Raw genomic sequence first — 25056 nt, forward strand, 5'->3', positions numbered from 1 at the left:
TTAATTTCATTTCGGTCACATCCTTGAAAAATCATTTATGAAATGCGGAGAAGCCAGCTCGCCCACACGTTTATCATTAGACTGCTGCTGACAGTCTATTTGTGCACCTACGGCTCTCGTGCTCTGCAGCATTTAGTTTTGTCCGAACGCATACGTTCAGTGAAATTTTCCTATCAAATCAAAAGCAAATTTATGAAAAGTGCTCGCTAGAGAAAACGCATGTGAATTGTGGGGTTTACAACAGATGGCTACACACATCCACACGGCGAGTATTTTGTTCCTAACTGATTGATGTAGGTATTGGGGTAGCCCATACATCACTTGAAGTCTGTGTGAATTACTGCCATAGTATTTTGCCCAGAATAACGCACGTTCGGCAGCCAAAGCAAGCGCATTGAGTCTGCACTCGCTCTATCCGCTGCACCGGTTCTGCCTCCTGCATACAGAGTCGGGGCTATTACATCCTAATACGCACAGCTGTCACATCGACCCTACGTGTTCCACGGACGGTTAGCACGAATTAAACAACGTCTCCTGGCCACTGGTACCCACAAAACCGTGATCGAATAGAGGCTCAACGCACCAACCAATTATTCCGCCCGAGCCGCACGGAAACAGGACAACGCCTGCTGCGATAGCTCTGTCTCAATCCAACCATTCCCACCCCGACTAGGCCTTCACCTTACAAGATTTTTCCATTCATGATTACGTTATTTTTCAGAAGCCCCTACAGCGCTAATAAGCGCTAGCCTCCGCCTTCATCAGGGTAGGCGGCAGGCTCGAGCGAGCTATTACACCCAAACATACAACAACCGCTCCGATATCCTTTATGTCGACGCGGCAGAAAATGGTAAAGTAAAACTATAGGATTCTTCACGGCAGTCGCAGCCTATGGAGACAGCACAGTGGGGGCCGCCGCCACTATCCGAACTAATTCGCCTGCAGAGGCGGAAAGAGCCGCCATCGCACTTGCGCTGGTCCACTCCACCATTGACAAAAACATAACCAAGATTTGCACAGATTACGAGGCCGTGTACCGCCACTACCCAAAGGGCGTGGTGACGCCGGCCACTCACAATATTCTTGCCACAGCCATTTCTCTAGACAGTGGTTACTCTGTCATGGATCCCTGGGCATGCCTCGATCCCCGGTAATGAGCGCGTGCATGCGCTGGCCCGAGAACTCTCCTCCCGGACCCCGGACGATCAGGCACCCAACCCCGCGCAAGTGGCCCCATAGGTCCTTTATACATATCATCAAATCACCGTATTCTACTAACTCAGCCGCATGACATTATCACCACCCCACAGTAGCTTGTCGCCCTTATCCAGCGCAACATGGCGACAATTACAGACGGCCTGCTTTATTTCACATTACCGCCTCTTATGCTTTCACCCCATCTTCGCCCCTCATTTCAACACCTGTGGCGTGCCCAGATCCACAGTTTTGCACCACCTGTGGGAATGTCCTGTCGCACAGGCAGCCCCCCCCCCCCCCCCTCATCCTCAATCCCACTCATTCTTCCTGGGAGGATGCTTTATGGATCGCTCAGCCCGCCGGCCAGAAATGGCTGGTGGATCGGGCTTTTTGTGAAGCTCAAGCCCGTGGACTCCTCGACCGGTAGGGGACCAACCTGGAAGATTTTTTTTTGCCTAAGGAAGTTTCCATCCATCCATCCGTCCGTCCTTCCGTCCACCCATCCATCCATCCATCCATCCATCCATCCATCCATCCATCCATCCATCCATCCATCCATCCATCCACCCACCCACCCACCCACCCGTCCGTCCGTCCGTCCGTCCGTCCGTCCGTCCGTCCGTCCGTCCGTCCATCCATCCATCCATCCATCCATCCATCCATCCATCCATCCATCCATCCATCCATCCATCCATCCATCCATCCATCCATCCATCCATCGCGCGGCATCTCCGTCGGCTACGAGAAGCTGCTTCGGACGACCCCGAAATCATTTCCTGGCGTGAAGAGGCCCGTCAGCGTGAGAGTGAACCTGGAAGGGCTAAGCGTGTGCACGTAGCTTTCGCTACGCATATCCTGGCCTAGCTGAGCTAAGCCACTGCCAATTTTTTGAAGCGAAAGCTTCACTTGGCCAGCTGCGGCGCGTTTCGCGTACGCTAGAGTTTGACCTTCATCCGACGTTCGTCCGAGGCACAGGTGTTCCGCCGCGCGTTCGCGGCCGCCGGCCGCGGTTTGGGTGCCCGCCGATATATGTGAGACAGTTACTGCTCCATTTCCTTTCCTTAAAGCCAATTTTCAAACCTAATCTTTATTTTCTGCGAAAGCAAAGGAAAGACACATAACTGGCCCCCTGTGACAGTGGACACCTCAGTCGTGCTTTAACCTGCGTGGTGGTATGTCAGATGTGCGCTGCATGCGGTGGCATTCACCACCTTGTAGCAGAAAAGCGCACTGAAGCTATAGACGGTCGTCTTTCATTGTGTTCATTGTCGTTGGCGTTGACAACGTTGGAGACTCCGATGATATTGAGGAAGGTGCATAACTGACTCCCTGGGACAGTGGACGCCTCAATCGCGCTTTGAGGTACGTTGCGGTGGTGAGAGAGAGATGTGGGCTGCATGCATTAGCTCTGACAACGTTGTGGCAGACACGCGGCCCTGCAGCAACAGGCCGCAGCGTTCACTGGGTGACCAATCTCTCGCGATCCACTATTATCTGCCACCTGCCAGAGTGGCAGGGCGGGAAATTCAAATTGGTTGGAAATTGGTGTTTTTGGGAAAGGAAATCAGTGGTTAGCGCGCTCGGCTACTCATCCGGAGTACCCGGGTTCGAACTCGAGCGCGGTGCCTGCGTTTCGGTGGAGGTGAAACGCTAAGGCGCCCGTGTGCTGTGCTGTGTCAGTGCACGTTAAAGATCCCCAGGTGGTCGACATTTTTTTCCGGAGCCCTCCACTACGGCACCTCTTTCTTCCTTTCTTCTTTCACTCGCACCTTTATCCCTTCCCTTACTGCGCGGTTCAGATGTCCACCGATATGTGAGACACATACTGTACCCCCCAAAAACCAATTTTCATTTTTCACACGTGATCCGGAGTTCTCGGGTTCGAACCCGACCGCGGCGGCTGCGATTCGATGGAGGCGAAACGCTACGGCGCCTGTGTGCTGTGCGATGTCAGCGCACGTTCAATTTTTCACACGTTGAAAAATCATTTATGCAATGCGAAGAATCCAGCTCCCCCACAACGTTTATCATTATAGACTGCTGCTGACAGTACATTTGTGCACCTACGGTTCTCGTGCTTTGCAGCATTTAGTTTCGTCCGAGCGCGTGCGTTCAGTGAAATTTTCCTAGCAAAACAAAAGCAAATTTATGAAATATGTTCGTTAGAGAAAGCGCATATGACTTGTGGGGTTTACAACAGGTGGCATCACACATCTACACGGCGAGTATTTTGTTCCTAACTGATTGATGTAGGTATTGGTGTAGCCTACACATTACTACCAGTCTGTCATTCACTGCCATAGTAATTTGCCCAGAATAAAGGACGTTCGGCAGCCAAAAACAAGCCCATTGAGTCTGCACTCACTCTCTCCGCTGCACCGGTTCTGCCTCCTGCATACAGAGTTGCGGCTTTCCCTCGTAACTTCGATCCTTGGGAGAGTAATACGGTGGAACATCGCACAACTTTAGGACTTCCTATACAGTAACTCTAATTGAGTGCATTGGCTTTGTCGCTGGCAACGTTGTAGACTCCGTTGATTTTGAGAAAACTGAAGGCGCTTAAGAGCCTTCCAGGGTCAGTGGACTTTTCAATTATACCTCAATCGCGCTTTGAGGTACGTGGCAGTGGTGCTCACGTGCAAATTAATTGTCACGGCTTTAACTTGAATGAACCAATTATAGCGCGGGAGCACTAGTTTTTGGCTTTACTTGATCATCTTTTTTTTCTTGTTCATCATCATCATCACTTTACTACGATTCAGTCCATTTTGGGTGCAAGTCAGCCCAATGAACAATTTTCTTTTAGAAGACCCTTTTGTCCGTCTTCATCGCTGTTTCGACTTCCGTGACCACTACGTGACATCTGGTGGAGGTGCGGGGTCGTAAAGTCGTGAAGCCAGCCCTCAGCGCTTCACATCCGAGGACAAGCCAGCAGCTCAGCGAGCCAGCCGACGTCTCCAGGGAGAGGAGCCTGAGTTCGGGAAACTGCCGGACCGCACCAGACAGCGAAAAGATGCTGCTACGAGCACCGCAACCTCGCCGAAGATGTCGACACCGAGCATACTGCAGCAGCCGCGGGTGCCGCAAACTTTCAATGGATCCCTAGGCGAAGACCCTGAAGAATGGTTGGACCAATTTGAGCGCGTGGCGTCATTCAACAATTGGGATGATGCGACAAAAATTGGGCACGTGTTTTTCTCATTGGATGGCTCCGCACGCACGTGGTACGAAAACCACGAGTCGCCCTTACGACGTGGGAGCTATTCAAGAGAGAACTATTGAAGGTATTCACCAGTGTCGTGAGGAAAGAAAGAGCCGAACGACTCCTCGAGTCCAGGATCCAGCTTCCGAATGAGCCCGTCCGCGGTTACGTCGAGGAGATGAAGCGCCTATTTCGCCGCGCCGACCCCGAGATGACCGAGGAAAAGAAAGTTCAGTTTTTAATGCGCGGCGTAAAAGAACAACTCTTTGGCAGCCTCGTCCGCCAGCCGCCAGAAACAGTCGAATTCATGCAAGATGCCTTCAAGGAACTACAACGTCGTTTACAGTCCCCACCGATCCTCGCGCATTTTGATGAAAACGCCGATACTGAAGTTCATACCGACGCAAGCGGCGTGGGCCTAGGTGCCGTTCTCGTTCAAAAAAGCGACGGGCTGGAGAAGGTCATCGCATACGCTAGCCGTTCCCTTTCCAAGGCCGAGGCTAACTATTCGACAACTGAGAAGGAGTGCCTTGCCATCATTTGTGCCACGTCAAAATTCCGCCTACCTGTATGGACGACCATTCAATGTGGTCAGCGATGACCACGCGCTGTGCTGGCTCACCAAATTGAAGGACCCCTCTGACCGACTCGCTCGATGGAGTCTGCGTCTCCAGGAGTTTGACGTCACCGTCGTTTACAAGTCCGGACGCAAGCACTCTGACGCCGATTGCCTCTCACGAGCCCCTGTAGATACACCTCCGCCGGACGACGATGAGGACGCCTTCCTGGGACCCATCAGCCCCAGCTCTTTTGCCCAGCATCAACGCTCGGACCCCGACCTAAAACGCCTCATCGAGTACCTGGAAGGCAAGGTTTCTTCACCCCCCGCTTCATTCAAGCGAGGACTGTCTTCCTTCTGTGTGCATAATGAGGTCCTCGTGAAGAACTTTGCAGCGAGCAAAACAGCCTACCTCCTTGTTGTACCTGCTTGTCTCCGCGAAGAAGTTCTACAGGCTTCACACGACAAGCCGACAGCTGGACACCTCGAGTTGACTCGCACCCTCCGCCGCATTCAAGACAAGTATTACTGGCCCCGACTGTCTGCCGATGTCGCACACTATGTGAAAACCTGCCGAGATTGTCAGCGACGAAAGACTCGTCCCACACGACCAGCAGGATTTCTGAGCCCCATTGAACCTCCCTCAAGGCCCTTTCAGCAGATTGGCATGGACTTGCTTGGCCCTTTTCCAACGTCAACATCTGGAAATAAGTGGATCATCATAGCGACCGACTACCTGACCCGCTACGCCGAGGCGAAAGCCCTGCCGAACGGAACAGCAGCAGAAGTCGCCAAATTTTTCGTGGAATGCATTCTTCTTCGACACGGCGCCCCCGATGTGCTCATCACGGACAAAGGAACAGCATTCACGGCGGAACTAACGCAAGCCATCCTGCGCTACAGCCAAACCAGCCACCGGAGGACAACTGCATACCATCCGCAGACCAACGGACTGACCGAGCGCCTGAAAAAAACCATCGCCGATATGCTCGCCATGTATGTCGATGCCGAATACAAAACCTGGGATGTCATCCTGCCTTATGTCGTCTTCGCCTACAACACCGCAGTGCAGGAGACCACCCAGATGACGCCTTTTAGGCTCGTCCATGGCAGGGAGGCCACGACCACGCTAGACGCCATGCTGCCCAACGTTACACAAGAAGAGAACGTCGACGTTGCCGCCTACCTTCAACGCGCAGAAGAAGCTCGAAGGCTTGCCCTATTACGGATCAAAGATCAGCAGCGGTCCGACGCCAGACGCTACAACCTACGAAGGCGCAACGCGGAATACAAGCCAGGAGACCAAGTCTGGGTGTGGACGCCCATTCGCAGCCGTGGATTGAGTGAAAAGCTTTTGCGCCGCTATTTCGGCCCGTACAAGGTTCTTCGTCGGCTAGGTGAACTGGATTATGAAGTCAACCCTGACGCAATGACTGCATCCCAGCGACGCCGCGTACGACCAAAAGTTGTCCATGTAGTCCGTCTGAAGCCATATTATGCGCGCTAAAGGCCGCTGCATTTCCATGCTCTATTTTCGCAAGATCCGTTTTTTTTTTCTCTTACTAGTCGCATTATTTGTTTTAATGCATCGGGTCGATGCTTCTTTGAGAGGGGAGTAATGCCGCGAATATTTGCAGTGTTTGTTCGTTTTTCAAATCTGCTGCCACACCACTTTATCGCTTTGTTTGCGACGCAAGACGCGACTAGATTTATCTCGATTGATCGCAGCCAGGCAAAGCTGATTCTACGTTGTTCCGGAATGTTCTACTAACTTTGCGCCCTTTATCTCGAATGTTCGTTATCAGCTTTAAATTGAGCACGGCCGACAGCGGCGGGCATTCTGTTCGACGACCGCCGAGCACGCTTGTCGCTTTGCGGCCGCCGAGTGATTCAGTCCATTTTGGGTGCAAGTCAACCCAATAAACAGTTTTCTTTTCAAGTCCCTTTTGTCCGTCTTCATCGCTGCTTCGACTGCCGTCACCACTACGTGACAATATGGTGGTTGGTTATATTCTGCTCTTTTCTCTGTCACCTGATTGAGAGTGTGAATATGATCTATTGTGGAATATCCTTTACGAAAGCCTGTCTGACCATTTGGTTGATTGAAGTTTAAGGTCGGCAACAACTGCATTGTCGTTGCCCAGTGGCAGCTTAATATTGGCGGGTTTTACTTATGGAATTAGGAAAGCGATACAATTATTCATCATTATATAGGGAATATATAGGCCTGTATATAGGCCTGTTTAGGGAATAACTGACACATATCAATTTGCTTCAGTTACTGGGAATGTAGCTCATGCCGGCTACCTCGTTACCAGAAACACTGGTCTTTTAGTGCATTGCTTATTGCATGTATGCCCTTGGGGCAAAGAGACTGCTTTAAATGGGACCAGAGTTGTCAGTTGAAGTGAGAGCTTTGTCACCCGCCTCCGAATTTGGGTCATATGATTCACCACACGACGGAAGCAAGGCTGAAGAGGATATTGCGAGATCACTGTGCACCTGGGAGATGGCTAAGCTAGCCCGACAATGTCTACATTTCTACCACAGTGACATGACAAACCATGACAAACCAACTCACGAAATAAAACTTGTATACCATAAAACAGAAAAAGAATCCATACGGCATGTAGCTAAGCAATGTGTAAACCAAAGCAAAGGATGCAACAGCAGGCCTTGGTATCAGTTGTTGAGGGGACATTCGGTTCATTACTGAGCCACTGCTCACTTGCGCTACAGACGCACGTTCTCTACAATACCGTAGCCGACTGCTGCGCTGCAAAATCGGATCAGGGCAATTAAACTTACAAAGCCCGTTTCTGTGCACTTTCCTTTCAGGGATTAGGTCATATAACATAGAAAGTTTAGCCCGTCCTGTCATTTTCAGTACAAAATGAAACTTTGTCCGCAGTTACAGTAGCATTCATTGCATCGCAGGGGTGGCTGAAAATATGCCACATGTCATTCATTGCCACTCTAACACATGCCCGCGTCCGGGTATGTCTGTTTTCTGTCTGGTTTAAATTCAACAGTCCTTACCCCATTTGCTGGCAACTGGCGAGCAATTTCGAAATTTCAAGGCAGATTGTCGTATCAGAAGTGAGCTTCCGGCTCCTGTCTCTTTAAATTTTCTCAGTTCTAATGGTAATATAAATACTAGTAAGTGTGATGAAAATTGTGCATTCGAAGCAGCAACCAGAACGCTAAAACTTGTTTCCCATCAAGGGACAGGTTGATTTTTTTTTTTATTGCTAGGGCGAGGGCTGTCAGACAAAGGAGGACATTGCGACATTCCGAAAGGGTGCTGAATATTGGGCCTCAACCTAGGTGTGTAAGATTTCTCAAGTCACCATTGTTGTGTAGTTACGGTAATGAATATTGTGTTCGGATCCATTCAGAAATTGGTAGCCAGGTACAAAACGCCGCGGCTTCCTGGCGCACATCGGCGAAGGCATGCACGGCACGTGCCGCTGTTCACATACGGGAGCACTTGACTGCTCAAAATAAACCACACTCATAACATAAAAATAACATGTTTATGAGCGTAGATAATAAAGCACGGGTCCATCGATTTCTGTTTCCTCAACAATCAGAAAAGGGGTGCCACGAGCAAGTCCGCTTTCTTAAGGATCACTCAGGTCGCGTACTAAGCTGACGGCTTCCGAAAAGAAAACACTGAAAATGCATTTTATTTCGATAAGCTAAAAAAAAAGAAAACTTTTCGAGCGACCGCCGTCTACGGTGTGCATGGAAGCACCTCAACAGCGCGCAGCAGACTACGCGGGGTGAGTATTCCACTCTGAGGTCAGCGATCAGATGTTGCCAGACCAGCAAGCAGTTCGCAGAAGAAACGAAAAAAATTTGTTTTAAAAATATTTACCGCCCATTATCAACTGAAAGTAGGGAGAATTTTAATTTAACAAATTGAGAATTAAATGCGATAAGCAGGGTATGCGCGAATATAGGCTGTCATGGCCCCTTTAACGCTCTTAAAGGGGCTGCGAAACACCGCTTGAACGGATGCCGGTTACACTTCAGATGGGTTCTTTATGTCACACTGATGCTGACTCAAAAAGAATTACGAGAATCGATGCATAGGAACGGGAGTTATTCAATCAAGAAATTTCAAAATACAAGCAAACAAAATGCTGCCCTCAACTCGATTTTCGTGCAGCTTCCCATTCCCAACGACGGCACTCAGTGCGACCAACCAAACAGCCCAACACCGTGTGCTTGGTCTTTGTGTGTTTGCGCTGTTGAACCACTATTATGCATCAACACCACTGATATCTACTAGGTGGCTTAATGGCGCTTTCCAGTTTTCCGAAGTGGGCGCAAGTGAAGCCACCGGAAGTTCGGAGGCATGTCCCGGAAGTTCGATGTCTGCTGTGTATTTCAATGCAAAAAGTCGCGTCTTTCGCCCTTCCGTTCTCAGTTTTTCGCGTTGTTTTCGTGTAACGTCTACTGTAAAATCAAAGGAATAAGCAAGCTCAACGCGAGAAATGTGTGCATTGTTTGGGGAACATTGTAATTTCAGAGAAACCGAAGAAAACAGGCATGCAGGTCTCACCATGCTGCGGCAAAGGGGTATGTGTAATAAACACCGTGTTCTTATCTGGTTCTTGTCTTCCCTGCATAATTAGGACAAGTAGTGGAATGACGATGAGTCTAGGTGATCTTAAAAACAAATTTTCGTGTAGCAAAGAACAGGCGAATGATAGCGCAGAAATCCTGACACTCGAACTGCCGCGGTCTCAGTTTCGGGGACGATGTCTCTTCTCCTCGACGGCAGCTGATGTTTATCGCTTTAGGGTGTCATTTACCTTCCAGACGTGCTTTTAATCTAACTCTGTATAGCACAGCCATGCTTCATCTACACAGCGCGAGAGAAACGACTGACGGGAAAGACGAATGATAGCTGCAGCGCATGTTACAAGCGCTGTCAACTGCACCAAGCATCACGAATAACAGCCCATTCAGGCATAATTTGTTACAGTACGAAACAGTACTTGATACAATAGCTCCGTCGAAAAAGTAGTACCATATACCTTTTGGACGCGCTAATGTGTACTAGCAGAACACCGACGGCACCCCACCAGATTGTGTCCTCGCCACCACTCCGGTTCGGTCTAAACATAATTCGGTAAAATGGTCACTGCAAAGTCGGCTGCCTAATGAAGGTTTCCCCCTATTCATTCTTAAATTTATACCCCCATTGATGGTATAACTTGGGCTAAGAGCACGACAACATGCATCACAACAAAGAACAGAGTTGGCGACGCAAGCGCAACGGGACGACACAGAGCTGAGCACACGAGGCTCCGTACGTACTGTGTGTAGTGACGTTCTGTCGTCTGCTAGTGTCGTCCCTTAGCGATGCAATGCACCCTTATATTTGAAACGTCTTTCCCGAGGACTTTGCTGCTCTCCTCATGCAGTTGACGGCGCAGCAGGTAGGCATTGGCATGAAAAAAGATGAAAACGTCGAAAAGACAAGGTGCTAAGTGGAAAATGAAAACTAAAACAGAAAAACCGTGCTGAGGTCTGATTTCATGCACTGCCCAAGGCTGACTTCCGGGACATGCTGCCAAACTTCTGGTGGCTTCACTTTCGGGCGCCCGATGCGGCATCCCGCCCCCTAGTGGAGATCAGTGATCAACACCAACTAGCCCAATCTGCAGTTCTACAAAACAGCCTATCTGAGCACGTGGCGGAAGTTTGCACTCCATGGTTGCCTGTTCTCTGTAGCTCGTTCATGACAAGGCTGGAAGCACCGTTTGCATGGTTACAGCAGCCATGCGAACGCCCAGCTGACCCAGCTATGCTTCATCGTTACGTCGACGGCGCAGAAGAGAACACTGATCAGTGACGCTCCCTTACCTATGGATCCGAACTCGAGCGAGAGATACTGCGACGGTATGACAGCCTGCGCAAGGTATCAGACACATTTTCGCTACTGCTTACCGCCAGCCATCGCCCGTCGCTCCTAGCGCGCTGGTTGGTAACGGCGAGCAAGGAGCGCGCACCGTTGACGGGAACGTGGCGCCATCTGGCGCCGCCGCCCGGTGATCCTCCACAAGCTGAGGATGCGCACTCCCTGCTAAATGTGAAACGAACGCATCCTTCCTTGGGACCGAAACGAACGCTTATAGAGTGCAATGGCTCGATCGGATCGATTCCGCAAAGCCGCTCTCAGATACATAGAGAGTAGTCGTAAGTGTTGAGTGCTAGGTCGTAGGATGTTTACAGAGAGGTGCAAAGTCATTCGATGCAAAAAGTAGCCAGAGCCTCTGGTGGTGTATTTTTGTTTTACTTGCTTTACAGTGCTTTTATCTAGGGCAAACTAGTTGGTTTTGATAATGTAATATAAAACACAAATACTTGACAAAACGTTTCTCAAGTTATTAACACAATTTGCAGTATATTTACTCTTTGTCCAATCATCAAGCTCCCACTAACTGATGTCATACCCGCTGCTAAGAACCGCCACTGTATGGTCACATCGTCAGCGCCACGAATTTGTTTTTGCGAGCTAATTAAAATAACAAAAACCGCAGTATACGCAGTACGACCGATGCTAATAGCTACACTGTAACTCATTCTATGCAACCAACAGGCAAAACAATGAACTAAAAATGTGTTTCGGGGCCCCTTTAAAGCCAGAGCAGCAGAGCACTAGACACGAGGTTAGGCTGAGCACATCACCAAGAGGGAGTGCCACTCGGGTTTAAAGTCGGTCGGTTCACACACTTTCCTCAGATGAACTATCAGTCGGGCGAAATCTTAACATCCTTCCTGTACGAACTGCCAAGCTCTCAAGCTGTGCTTGCATTGTCATCGTTTTCGTCACCTACCCGCGTTCACGCATGTTAAACTGCCAGTAGTTGTTGCCTCAAATACGACTGCCAGTCTCTCACGCTGTAGCTTGAAAGCGTGGCCTTCATCATTTTTCATCCATGCGCGTGGAAGCGTCACCAGACGAGAATGCAGCAAATCGCACAAAACGGCGGGAGATTAGAAGCAGTCACATTCAGAAGACACAGCGCTGTTACATTGTCGTCGGGTAATGGTAATTAGGCGACCTACAAACTTTCCCTGTTCTGAGTCCATTATGTGCTTAGCAGTTATTGTAACTGTCGTGGTAAATGCTACTGCATTGTTTTCTAAATATTCCTGGCATACGTTAGCTTTTGTACAAACGCGACAACGCGCTGGCTGATTTTGCAGTGCATATAGATAAGAATGAAATGTTATAAGTAAAGGGCACATGTATGCATGCAGTGCGTGCCAGAAGTAAAGGCAAAGTGATAACTGGGGCTCAACTCGTAACTGTCTCGGTTTTGTCTCACGTATTAGCTCACATACGCACACGCACAGAGACAGCAATATAAGCATCTAGCCTATCGTCCATTAGTGCTTTGAGGGTTTCTCTTATAGTTTATTACGAAGTAATGTCGCCAGAAGTTGCCGACTGCAAAAATAACTCGAGTTTTAGAACGACAGCTAGTGAGAATGAGGGTGAGGGAGGGCCAGCGATGTCAGGGCGAGCAAATTTTTTCGAAGTGGGGGTGAGGGAGGGCCGGACAACTTTTCTAAATGAGGGTGAGGGAGGGCCATGGGTCGTGGCTCCGGATCAGCTCTTCCCAGGTGGCAAGGTAAAGCATCTCAATATTGGGCAAAAACAGTGGAGACAGCATCTTCAAATGGGGCGCTCATCACCCTGCACTCTCTTTAATAATCGTTGTTTGAATACGCACCAGATGGCGCCACCAGTACCCTTCATGCGAAAGCTGCTTCTTTTTGGTTTGGGATGCTGCAGATGACACGGATTTCTAATTAATTCTGATCGAATCAGGCAAGTACAGCATCCAAACGCAGTACTGGAACAGAAATACTGTCGTTTTCCAACTCTCCTTGAGATTTATGCGCAAATAAGTGAGCGGTCTCGTAGAGAGAAGCGCCTTAACATACAGCGGATGGACGGAAACCGGACACACAGAATTTGCGGACAAAGTGAGGCTCAAATGTAGCCGTTATATATAGCCATGATTTGGGCCAGCATGAACTTTGGGACTCAAACGAAGAGAGACACGTGGAACACGGAACACACTGCTGTGTTCCGTGTTCCACGTGTCTCCGTGTGTTCACGTGTCAGCAGTGTGTTCCGTGTTCCACGTGTCTCTCTTCGTTTGTGTCCCAAAGTTCATGCTGGCCCAAATCATGGATTCATACCAACTGGCCCAGAAAAATGCCATTTTGCGTTATATATAGTATTGCTGTATTAAAGTCACCCTCTATAACCCGTACGCTGACACTCGCTCTCTGGCTTCGGCAAATCGAGGGTGCTCACGCCTCCAGTTATCCGATGAATCCAGTGACGCGCCGCCGCGGCGGTCGAATTTCGATGGAGGCGAAGTTCTCGAGGCCCGTGTGCTGTGCGATGTCAGCGGACGTGAAAGAACCCCAGGTGGTCGAAATTTCCGGAGCCCTTCACTACGGCGTCCCTCATAGCCTGAGTCGCTTTGGGACGTTAAACCCTCATAAACCATAAACGAATCCAGTGACATTGTATCATTGCATTGTTTCGGGGGTAATGCTAATAGCTGTTGCTCTAAAGTCACGGGCATGCCTCTGACACTAATTACCCTTTCGCTTGCAGGTACTTCTGCACAAGGAACCTGAACGATCCGCTGGAGACGTATTTTGTAGTGGCGTGAACAACAACCGCTCACAGCTCACTTCCGGTGCGCCTACTGGTGAATCGTTGTTGCGTGCGGCTGAGGTCAAAAACTAGGAACACGAATATCTTTAAACAGCTGGAAAAGCACTTCCCGGTCCTGGAGATAAACTATCATATTGGCAGCACCGACGACGCCTGAAGTGACCATTGTGACAATTGCCTTGTGGACTACGCAGGCTCCTGGCGCAGGGCTTGTGTATTTCCACGTCCCTCCACGTGTTGCCCAAATATGTACCGACGCCGCGCCGTCATCGCCGGTAATCCTAATATCTGCCTCGTCTGCTGGGTATCTCTGAAGTTGATCCTAGCGAAAAAAATCCCTTCGGGAAATTTATTGGGCTTATAAAAATTAGTATTGGTGCTTAGCTTCTCTATGGGTTGTATCTGCATTTGTACTTGACCATTACCGAAACCGATACACCTCATTGATCGATATATATGTCTTATAGGCTATGGCATTGGCTGTGTCAGTCTATCTATGGGCTATTATGCGAAAAGTATTAGACCAATACAGAATCCACCTTATCGACTGATATATTTGCCACATACACCAATACCTATTTGTCCATGGTACTGACAGACCGATATGCATTCGTCAATGGGTCCTACAAGATCAGTCTGTTGGTGGTTCTAGTTGTTCTTCATTACTTCCTTCTCCAGCTCAGGCTCTGATCTCAAAATCAACACATGCCGATCCCAAGGAGCTTATGAAGCATTGTAGTAACGTAAATTATTTGTCACATTAAGAATACGCTGAGGCATGCAGAAAAATTACGGGAGACACTTTGTAGAGACTTAAGTGTGAAACGGCGGAAGCCTGGCACCATTGCCAACAGCGATTTGTTGCGTCGGAAACACCACGGAGGCACACAACTCGTACACTATTATGTGAATGTTTGTTACCCGGAGATGCAGCGAGTCGCTTCAAACGCATTGCCTCTCTTGCGTTGGCCCGTCGCGTCCCTGGACTCTGTGGTGTCGGGCGCGCCTCGCCGCCCTGATGCATGCGACGTTTAACGCTCAGCCTCTCTTGAGCGGCGCTTGCGTTCAGCGGCTGCTGCACGTCGCGTGTTGGGAGACACTAGTCTTTCGAGACGAGGCATCCTTCCCACACGATACCGCAGAGTAAACAGCCGTCACACCACACTCAAGCAGACGGTCGCCACGCGCGCACCGCGACAGTGACGTCAGGCCACACAGCGCCCAATCGGGAGGCCACCTCAAGCGCCTGACGACAATGACGTCAGGGCGCACCGTCGAACACACGGCCGCCACGCGTGCCGATGTGATTAGTCATCCCGCGTGGCGCCGAACCACCCCGACACCCGCACTTGACGACAGTGACGTCACGCACGCGAGCCAATCAGGAGGCGCACGACAGTGACGTCACGACACAGAGGAGACCAATCAGGAGGCCGGAAAGCTGGGTTACTTTCTGCTAAGGGCAGATGACCTTGACAATGAGCCATTAAAGGCCTTTAAACTGCCGCCTCACGTCCCAGAGGATCCTGCGCGCAACGCTCTCGAACAAACGTCTGCGGGCGAGAGGGACGGCCGGCGCTCACATCGGGAAAGGCAACGAGAGTGGAAATTACTTTTATAGCGAAAGCTATACTAGCCACGCACACTCACTGAATAAAAATAACTGTGCCGAGACTGGGAGTCGAACCAGTGCCTTTGGGGTTTGAGGAGGATGTGCTGCTACTCCGCCACGACGACTCTCTTTCTTTTCCTTTTTGCATGGATGGAAATAGTGCCGAAAAGAAAAATTGAAGCACGCTTCCGCCGCAAATCACCAGGCCATCTTATGCCCTGCGTGACCCGTCCTTCCAAAACATCAAAAGTCTGGGAGGCACACACATGCATCCAGATAGGGGAGCCAGCTAGGCGTCTCTTGCAATGCAGCATATACTTCCCGCACAAAAGCGCATTGTTCATGAAACAGATTTCGACGACCGTGGTGGTTTGCCGTGGCGGTCCGTCATGCGGCTCTTCCAGACACTAAATATTCCCAGCAACATAAATAGATCATAGGGCACAACGCAGTGTTTCTCCACGGGCAAAAAACGGATACTGTAGGGTGTGATGTCAATGTCCTTCTTAATTGTTCGTTGTAAAATGTCCCAGAAGAATATAGCGTCAATGCACAGAATAAAACAATGGTCAATTTTCTCTGGTTTATTTCACATACGGCAATTCACCGCCCATGGCGCAAGCATATCCTCAGCATGAAGCTATGCCTTCACAGGCAGCGTGGATGTGTGCAGTTTAAAGAAGAATGTTTTTGCGGCAGACGAAATGCCCATTCGCCACGACGGCTCAAGGTTTAATCATGAATAAAGGTGCATCCAGTGAATGCACGGGTTTCATATATTAACTCTTCCGATCCAGAAGTCGCCGCGCTTTCGCTACGTATATCCTGGCCTAATAGAGCTGGGCAATAAGCAATTTGTTTTTCCTTTCTCTTCCAAGCAAGAAAGATAAAAGGCCGCCACCGTCTTGAAGTCGTTGAAGTGACGAGCATTAGCTGTTTGGTTTACTAGACGAAGAAAGCGAAGAACACGCCGCTCGTCTCGAGAAACGGAATGTAATTCCTTTTGAAACGGGGTGGATTGCCACCATGCTCGGCTACGCGTGCACGCACGCCGCTTAGCCGAGCGATCGCGGCCTAGCGCCATCCATCAGAGAGAGAGAGGGGGTTTAAAGACTGGAAAGGCAGAGAGGTTGGCCTGAAAAATAAATATCTGGCCTGCTACTCTGCTCTGGGGGACGGGAAGAGGAGAAAAAGGTCACAATGGTGGATGATGATGATGGGAGGAGGCAGATGAAAAATACATTTAAAAAACCTATCAAAAAATAAAAATAGAAATCTATCAGAGAAATTACGATGCACGTCTATCCATTGTCAAGTTACACCTCCTCAAGTTACGTCCCAAATGGAATTTGCTTCGCTGGGGGGGGGGGGGGGGGGGGCAAGGTGAGCCTAGAATCTGGCTTGAGGTCGATATGGTAACGCTTAAATTAGTAGTAGCATGTACACAGTGTTTACCTATTATTTATTTGTGGTTTTATTTCTATACCACAACCCATAGGGTTTTATTTGCCTACCAAATTCGGTACACAACTGTCCCCGGCTGCGTGTCCATTGTTGTCGGGGTATATATAGCGGAAAGAATGCATATGTTGATCGCGGTCCCGTAAAGGGGCTGTTTTCCTACCCGTAATACAATATTTTTTGGGGGGTGAAAACGGATGGGAGGGCATATCCAATTTTAATGACCGTCATCTTAGATTCGACAAACCGAAACTATGCCGCCATTTCGTCCCTTGACGTCATACTCACATAGTTCCACCTCTATCCACCATATTGGACCGTGACGTAAACATTGCACGTGACAGGTGGTGGTTTCTACAGTGCTATTGTAGATGGCGCTACAAGTCTCAATGCGAGATGTGCTATTTTCTGGTTGCCGCCACAGATGGCGCTGTGATCTCAAGGTGGTAGGAGACACCACGAAATCTCCAAACGTGATGAGTCACTGCCGCCACAGATGGCGCTGTGATGTCAGGGTGGCAGACGTTGATAGACGTATGTGGTACAGAGGGAAATAGATTAGGTTTCAAGTATAGTAAGGAAAAATCTGCAGTCGTGATATTTAATGAAGAGGGCGACGAGCGTAGAATACAGGAGTTCATGCTAGAGGTAGTGGATGAGTACAAGTATCTTGGGGTGTGGATAAATAACGGTGCTGAGTGTCTGACAGAGAATGAAAAATATGTAATGAATAAAGGTAGTAGGAATGCAGCTGTCATGAAAAATGGGGCACTGTGGAATTACAATAGGCATGAAGTGGTAAGAGAGATCTGGAAAGGGGTGATGGTCCCTAGCCTGACCTTCGGTAATGCGGTCCTGTGCATGCGACCAGATGTTCAAGCAAGGTTAGAAATCAAACAACGCGGCGTAGGGAGGCTAGCTTCGGGATCACATGGCAATACACCAAATCAGGGGGTACAGGGTGATATGGGATGGGCGTCTTTCGAGAGCAGAGAAGCTAGCAGTAAGATAGCATTTGAGGAGCGATTGAGAGAAATGGGGGAAAAGCAGTGGGCTAGGAAAGTTTTCAGATACCTGTATATAAAGAATGTTGACACGAAATGGAGAAAGCGAACTAGAAAATTGACAAGCAAATATCTGGACAGCAGTAGGGGGCAAATCAGCAATTATTGGTTAAGAAAAAGGTTAACGAAGCAGAGAGAGCTCCGTGGAAAACAGGGATGCTGACGAAATCGGTACCCTGACCATACAGGATCTTCAAGCAGGAAATTGCCAAAGATATCTATGATAATTGTAGGGGAAGCTCTTTTGTTTGAGGCCAGGACGGGATTTTTGCGGACTAATATCGGTTTCCATTGGGCGAACAGGAACGAGAGCAGCGAGCAGCTGGAGTAGTGCACGAGAGCAGAGGGTACGCGGGTCCTCGTCTCGCGAATGGAACATGCACGCTGCCCTGAGAGCAGATCAGCACGGGAAAGCGCGTGACGTCAAGTGTCATGTGACCAAACTTTTTCCCGCGCTCGCGCTGTCTGCATCCCGTCGCGCGCTCGCGGCAGTCAACAATCCGCGACAGTTTTGTGTCTGTCGCCGTCTTTAGCTTGCGATGGGTGAAGAAGCGCAGCGGCTGTTCATGGCCATGGTAAATGCTTCACCGCTAACTGCTACACCAGGTAAGCGTCGTCTATCCTAAATATTGGCTGCGAAACATAACAGCGCTAATACCAGCGCTTTCTTTGTGTTCACCACAGCTGCCATCGATGCATTGGCCTCTCGTGAGAACATTGAAGAGAGACCCGACGGTAAGTGACAATAACTACTATGCATGGGGCCATATCTGACGATTGTTTTCGTCCATTTCTTTCATTGCTCACAGTTTCTCGCGCCGAATGGACTATTTCGGATAACGGGGGCGTCGACGGACGAGAACGGCGCCGCACTTTCTCGCTATACTGTCAAACCTTCTTATGCAGTTTATTGCCCCTTTTATCTGTCGATGCGCCCAGATTGCTGTGTATGCCTGTTTGACTAAATACGTTATTAACCAAGGTGCGATATTAATCCGCTTGTTTGCCTTCATCTAATTATGCGGGTGGGCCAACTGACAAATTTTTGTGGTTACGTTGCGGCGCAGAAAGGAGGTGCTTGGCAGAGTTTTCGCAGTCGCAATTGTATGCAAGGGCGTCCGCAGAACTTTTTCCAGGGGGGTGCACCCGATGGCCGGGTATGGGGGAGGCAGTAGGTTAGCACCAAAAAGGAACTATTTGTGGTCTAAACTGCGCACATGAAACAAAAATTAGAAGCAGCAAATTAGTTCTAGGCTTGGAGAAAAAACATTAGAATTTATTAATTAACAAAGAATTGAAATCAATAAGCAAAATCTGATAACTTAATATCACCTAAGCTTGCTAATCAAGCTGTGTAGTTGTTTTCTACTAGTGCATGAATGATATCCGTAATTCCCGAGGGGGCGGGGGGCACCGCTTCCCTTCCGGACGCCCATGATTGTATGTTCACGTGCAGAGAACACCGCTGGGTCCGATGCCGGCGAGAGGGGACTGCAGCCAGCGCCAGGAGTGAAAAGAGGCGGTGGAGGTGAGCTTGTGCCAACTGCACTGCTTGAAACATTTTACGCTTTTAGTAAACTGGCCTTCTCTTTATTTCAGCTCCTGAGTGGACACCAGGAGAAACTAAACTTATGTTAGATTACTATTACAAATACTTTCCTCAGGTTGGCCCTTTCAAAAAGTTTAAGGACAAGAAGATGCTTTTTAAACAGGTTTCCCAGGATTTGGCCACTGTGCTTGGATGCCACAAAACGCCACAGCAATGTGAAAATCGTTACAAAACGGTGATGAGGCAGAAGAAAAAGGCAAGTGATAACAATAACAAATCAGGTGCTTCACCTTGTCCTGTCCCATTTGACTATGAAATGAGAAAAATTCAGAGCATAGATGACAGTATTGAACCAGAGGTTCAAAGGGACTCTTTTGGAGTGACCTACAAGCCATCGGCATCATCAAGCGCTGACAGTTCAGCTGATCCGCCCTCACCTCTACTTGAGAGCTCCAGTACTGCGACGAACAGTTCAGAAAGTGGGGACAGCACAAAAGGGTCGGCAGAAGTCAAGAAAAGGGAATTCCGTGCTAGCACCAGTCGTATGCAACAGATGCAATTTTTTTTTTTTGACCAAATGCGGGCTATTAGTGCAGAGCGAATGGCTCGCAGGGAAGAACGGGAAAAAGAAAAGGAGAAGAGGCGTGCTGAGCGGCGAGCTGAGCGCACTCAAGAACGCCAGGAACGTCGCAAGATGCACGAAGACAAACTTCAGCTCATCCGCGAGGCCCTGGGGCTCACGCAATAAAGACAGTGCACTTCGAATGAACATGTTTTGATGACTGTTTATTTCATACACCCCCTGTGCACGGCCAAAAACAAGGCTTGTTTAAGTATTGCCTCAACTTTTATTTCACGTTTAGCACTGTGCTTGCTTGCATTATGGCAGATTTTGTGGCTGCCTCCTTTTTAGTCCCATCTTGGCCTTGATTTTTTCTCGTTTGACTTCTGCAAGTGCCCGCAAGAGGCTCTCTTCTCTAGAGGTGCCACTGTGAACTTCAACTGCAGAAGGGGTTTGATCACTTTTATCCTGGGAGCACAGACGTATGTCCTGAAGTAGGCTATCAGGTGAGTCCCCATTGTCAATGCAGATGTTGTGGAGGACACAACACGAGAGTATAATTTTCGACATGTTGTCTACTGTCATGAGGTCCAAACGCTGTAGCTGCCTGAACCTACCCTTCAATTCCCCAAAAGCATTTTCAATGAGCACTCGGGTAGACGAAAGTTTGGTGTTGAAGGCCTTGTCAGAGGCATCAAGGCTTCCATAGTCTCGGATGGGCGTTATCAAAAACTCTCGAGATGGGTACGCAGCGTCCCCAAGAATTTGATATTTTCCGGCGCAGAGCTGAGGCAGTCTCTTTGAAACATTTGAAAGTCGGAAGATCCTGGAGTCGTGGATTTTGCTAGGTGCACCAGTGCTGGCATCAAGAAACCTCTTGCGGTTATCACATATTCCCTGCAGCGTCAAGGATGGATAATGGTGCCTGTTTACGTAGACTGACCGCACCTTGCCAGCAGGGCACCTAACAGGAATATAGCTCTCGTCGATGCAGCCTATAGTGTCTGGAAACCCTGAAATCTAAAAGTTGAGAAAGAATAAATGTAAAAATTTTCACAGAAGACCTAACAAAGTAGTAAGTGAAGTCGTGCTCAAACTCTTCAAACCTATCAGAATATAAGCTTGTACATGAAAGTAAGACCTTAACAACTCTTTGAAGTGATCGAACTGAAAACATTGCTTTCGCAAGCTCTTCAACGTCTTCATGCAGCTTACAGCAGAAATGATGAGACGACACTGCCTTCATAACTTTACAGTTCAAACTAAATTCAAGGGTATCCTGTATATACTATATTTATTATAAGTTATATGTGTTTCGTGAAGAAAAGCACACAGCTTTCATTGAAGGGTAATATACATGGCAAGTGAAATGCTGTTTTGATTAAGGGCGACTCCTATGATCTTGAAAACCAGCCCATACAACACATGAAGGAAAGAAGGCGACAGGACAAAGGCCTTCTTTCCTTCATGTGTTGTAACACTGGTTTTTGAGACGATCTCACACTAACAAGCCCAACTGTCTACACTAGTGCAACTCCTACGCACAGTACAAACTGAAAGTAGGACATTTTTTTTCATTACCTGCTCAAACTCATCGGCAAGCTTCTCCAAGTCATCTGGGAAGGTCACGATGCGTGGGGCGATGTTGAGAAGAAACGCCATGACGCGGTACATCATCCTGTGATGCGTGCTTTCTCCGAGCTCAAAGCGCCCTGCAACATCCCGTATGCAGGATTTGTTGGCAGCGTACCTGCAAAAAAAATGCTACAATTTTATAAGAACACGAAATCGTGAAACTGGCATCTTATCTAACCATCAAGCATTGCAGCGACTTAAAGAAAAAAAATCCACATCTGCCCAGTTGTCTGAACAAGCTTCACGTGTTCATCAGGCACATTTGGTACTGCCATACGATATTTTCCCACTGAATGTCGCAACGGAAGCACAGGCAAGAACAGAAATAATAAAAAACTGCGCAAGTCGAATTTGTGATCCCATACATTTAAATTCGCACGTGGGAAGAATGCGATCAGTTGAGCCTGGCGCTTGCGGAAGAGCAGTGACATTTAAAAGCAATTTTCAGGCAGTATAAGCATTTAGCGAGAAATCGATTGCTAAACTCTCCATCACGCGACGTATTACTGCATTCAATTTCAGACTTCGCACCCGGTTAGATGCGCCGAGACTTTTTTGCTCCTAAATTTCTTCAATCAGTCATCTTAAATAACAGCTCCTTTTTCTTTGCTACTAAAAAATTGCAATATATTACCACAAAAAGGACAGCACATGCTCTTGAGGCGACTTTGGGGGCAGGCCTCCGCGATCGGTCCTCGAGGGATAGTGTGGCGATTTCGCGAACTCAGCTGCAAGAGCATTTGCAACCGACCACGACAGTCGGAAGTTCCTGCGAAACTGGTGAGGAAAAAAAGAAACAAACGCAGGTAACTTATTGATCGCCCGTTTTAAATGGGATACAAGGACTCACCTCTTTGTCAGAATACGCGGCAACTGTCTTTTCCAGATACGACTCGACCTTAGGTCGCTTCTCCGGCGGGGTAAACAGCTGCTGGAACATCTCCTCGTACAACGCCAAATCGTCATCATCGCTGCTGCTGCTGCTGTCCGAAGACGAGCTTGTGTCTGAGTCGACGCTGCAGCTGCTGTCTTCATCAAAAAGTAGCAACAACTCCTCGTCGAGACGGCGGCGCTTAGCTACTGACATTACGTTTGTTGGCACCGGCCGACTGTCACCGCTATTGCTTTCCGCCATTTCTCCTCGGCCTTCCCAAAGATAAAACCAGAAGTGACGTCAAAAAGGTCACGTGACTTCCTCCGTTCCCCTGTTACTCCGCCGCTGACGACGGAGCACCCAGAACTGCTCTCGGCTGCTCTCGGCGCCGCAAAAGCACTCCTCCTCAGCCAAAGGAACACAACGCTCCTGCACCTGCTCGACCACTGGTAGGCGCTGGAACTAGCGAGAGCACTTTGAGCGCAGTTAAAAGTGCTCCTGTTCGCCCAATGGAAACCACTATAAGACGTATAGAGTCAGGTACCACGAGATAGACACTTTGTGCATTGCGTGCGGAGAGCAGGAGGAAACGGCCGAACACTTGATGCTTTTCTGTAACGGGCTTCACCCTACAGTGGAAAGCAGCGGGGCTGATTTATCCAAGGCATTGGGGTTTAAAGACAGTGACGGGAAAGAAGATAATAAGCGGGTAGAAGCGACCAAGCGAAGGCTATCTGATTGGTGGCTAAACTAAGACAAGAGTAAAATTTCAAAAGTCATGGCTAGGTGGCTTGAGCCACCGCCCGATTTAAAGGGTTCAGCCTTATCCATCCATCGGTAGCAGACCCCATGAAAATCTCGAAACGTGATGAGTAAGAGCTAACGCTCCTAATGTGACCAGCTACGGTGGTTGCCCGCATGCGGACTTTCCAATGTATGACGGTAGGACCGTATAATTATGCTGAGCAAAACTGTTTTTTTCTTCTATTTTGTGTTTTAGTAGGCAATTATGCGAAAACGCACGCTGAGACCACACTGGGAATTTTTTTGTAGGTTCCTAACATTTTTTTCAGTTATTCACTGAGTTTTATACACAATCTAGCGAAACGGTCTTCGAAGGAAGGCAACATTGGGTAGCTGCTTTGTTTTGTTTTTTTTTAGTTTGCCTTTGCGCGCCTCACTAGCGCAAGTTTGTCGCGGTGTGCGCTACCGTGAATTCAAAGTTCTGCAAGATGCTTCTCGTGGATATCAACAATCCAGCGCTCGTTCGGTTTTTAATGAGGTGCGTATGCATGAGTTAGAACCGTGGGCTGGCGGTTGTTATTCACTTTGCGCTGTGGCTCTGCGTTGCTAACGGCCGTTGCCGCACCAACAAAGGAATTTGAATCGCACAGCGATGTCAGTGCACGTTGAAGATTCCCATTAAAGACTCCGGAGCCCTCCACGACGGCACCTCTTTTTTCCTTTCTTCTTTCACTCCCTCCTTTGTCCCTTCCCTTACGGCGCGGTTCAGGTGTCCGTCGATATGCGAGACAGATACTGGGCCATTTCCTTTCCCCAAAAACCAATTTTGATGATCGCGCCGTATGATGGAATGCGGTGATAATAATAATAATTGGTTTTTGGGGAAAGGAAATGGCGCAGTATCTGTCTCATATATCGTTGGACACCTGAACCGCGCCGTAAGGGAAGGGATAAGGGAGGGAGTGAAAGAAGAAAGGAAGAAGGGGGTGCCGTAGTTGAGGGCTCCGGAATAATTTCGACCACCTGGGGATCTTTAACGTGCACTGACATCGCACAGCACACGGGCGCCTTAGCGTTTTTCCTCCATAAAAACGCAGCCGCCGTGCGGTGGAGAGTTTTAATATTGTGGGCATGATTTCTTTATAGGATTATTTGAAATTTTTAACCTTAGTTTTGCTTTATACTGTGCTGCTACCTGTATTCTTCAAGTGGCAAGCCATGCCCCGCAGGCTCAGCACGGAAGATTGGGTCGCACTCGCAGCCTATTCCAGTACCAGTTTTCCGTCAGTAGCGCCCCCGAGATACTCCATTTTGTATCTCGCATAGCAGAGTTGAAGTAACGCTCGTTTCGCCGGCATGCTAAGCCTGCACCGATATTCGCGCGTCCTTCTTGCGACGCTCTCTACAGCTCGGCAGTTCCCTCGTTGGCGTTGCGCTATGCGGCCACCTCTCCCTCCACGCGTCCATGTAACGTCTTGGTGTGGCTTTTTTAATATTTTGGCACACCTCTGCGAGACGATTACACCAGCTGTCGGGGGATACTCTGAACGCTCTGCTTTCGATTCCAACGCGACTGTCTTCCCGCCGGCGGTCGCCGGTAGCGCACGCCGCCTCGGAGGTCGATAGCCGGTGTAATCGGCTGGCACAGGTATGTTCCAAGCTTAAAAGTCGCATCAAGAGACTACATTGACGCGTATTCGCGTACCAGGTCGTGCAACGCCAAGCGTGCCGAGCCACGCGCCCTACCGGCGACCGTAGCTTGCGCATAGTCGCATTGAAGCTGAAAGCAGAGTGGACAGGGCGCTTTCCAGGCTCATTTGCCTGACAGAGCTTTCGAACAGTTCTTCCAAACATACGGTGCCATCACCCAGACAG

The 25056-nt window shown here is 49.0% G+C and overlaps 1 protein-coding gene across 1 annotated transcript in view; it reads left to right on the top strand.

The window, feature by feature from the left end:
* LOC144108652 (uncharacterized) overlaps nucleotides 1-20114 on the top strand; it is a 37360-nt gene extending 17246 nt beyond the window's left edge. Inside the window, exons 3-6 of the mRNA XM_077641835.1 lie at nucleotides 18351-18423; nucleotides 18502-18552; nucleotides 19274-19345; nucleotides 19417-20114. Of these exons, the coding sequence (XP_077497961.1) occupies nucleotides 18351-18423; nucleotides 18502-18552; nucleotides 19274-19345; nucleotides 19417-20114 (894 nt within the window). The remainder of the gene's footprint in view (nucleotides 1-18350; nucleotides 18424-18501; nucleotides 18553-19273; nucleotides 19346-19416) is intronic.
* Nucleotides 20115-25056: the final 4942 nt, after the last annotated feature.

Source organism: Amblyomma americanum, chromosome 10 (assembly GCF_052857255.1).
Source record: "Amblyomma americanum isolate KBUSLIRL-KWMA chromosome 10, ASM5285725v1, whole genome shotgun sequence".
Taxonomy (NCBI): domain Eukaryota; kingdom Metazoa; phylum Arthropoda; class Arachnida; order Ixodida; family Ixodidae; genus Amblyomma; species Amblyomma americanum.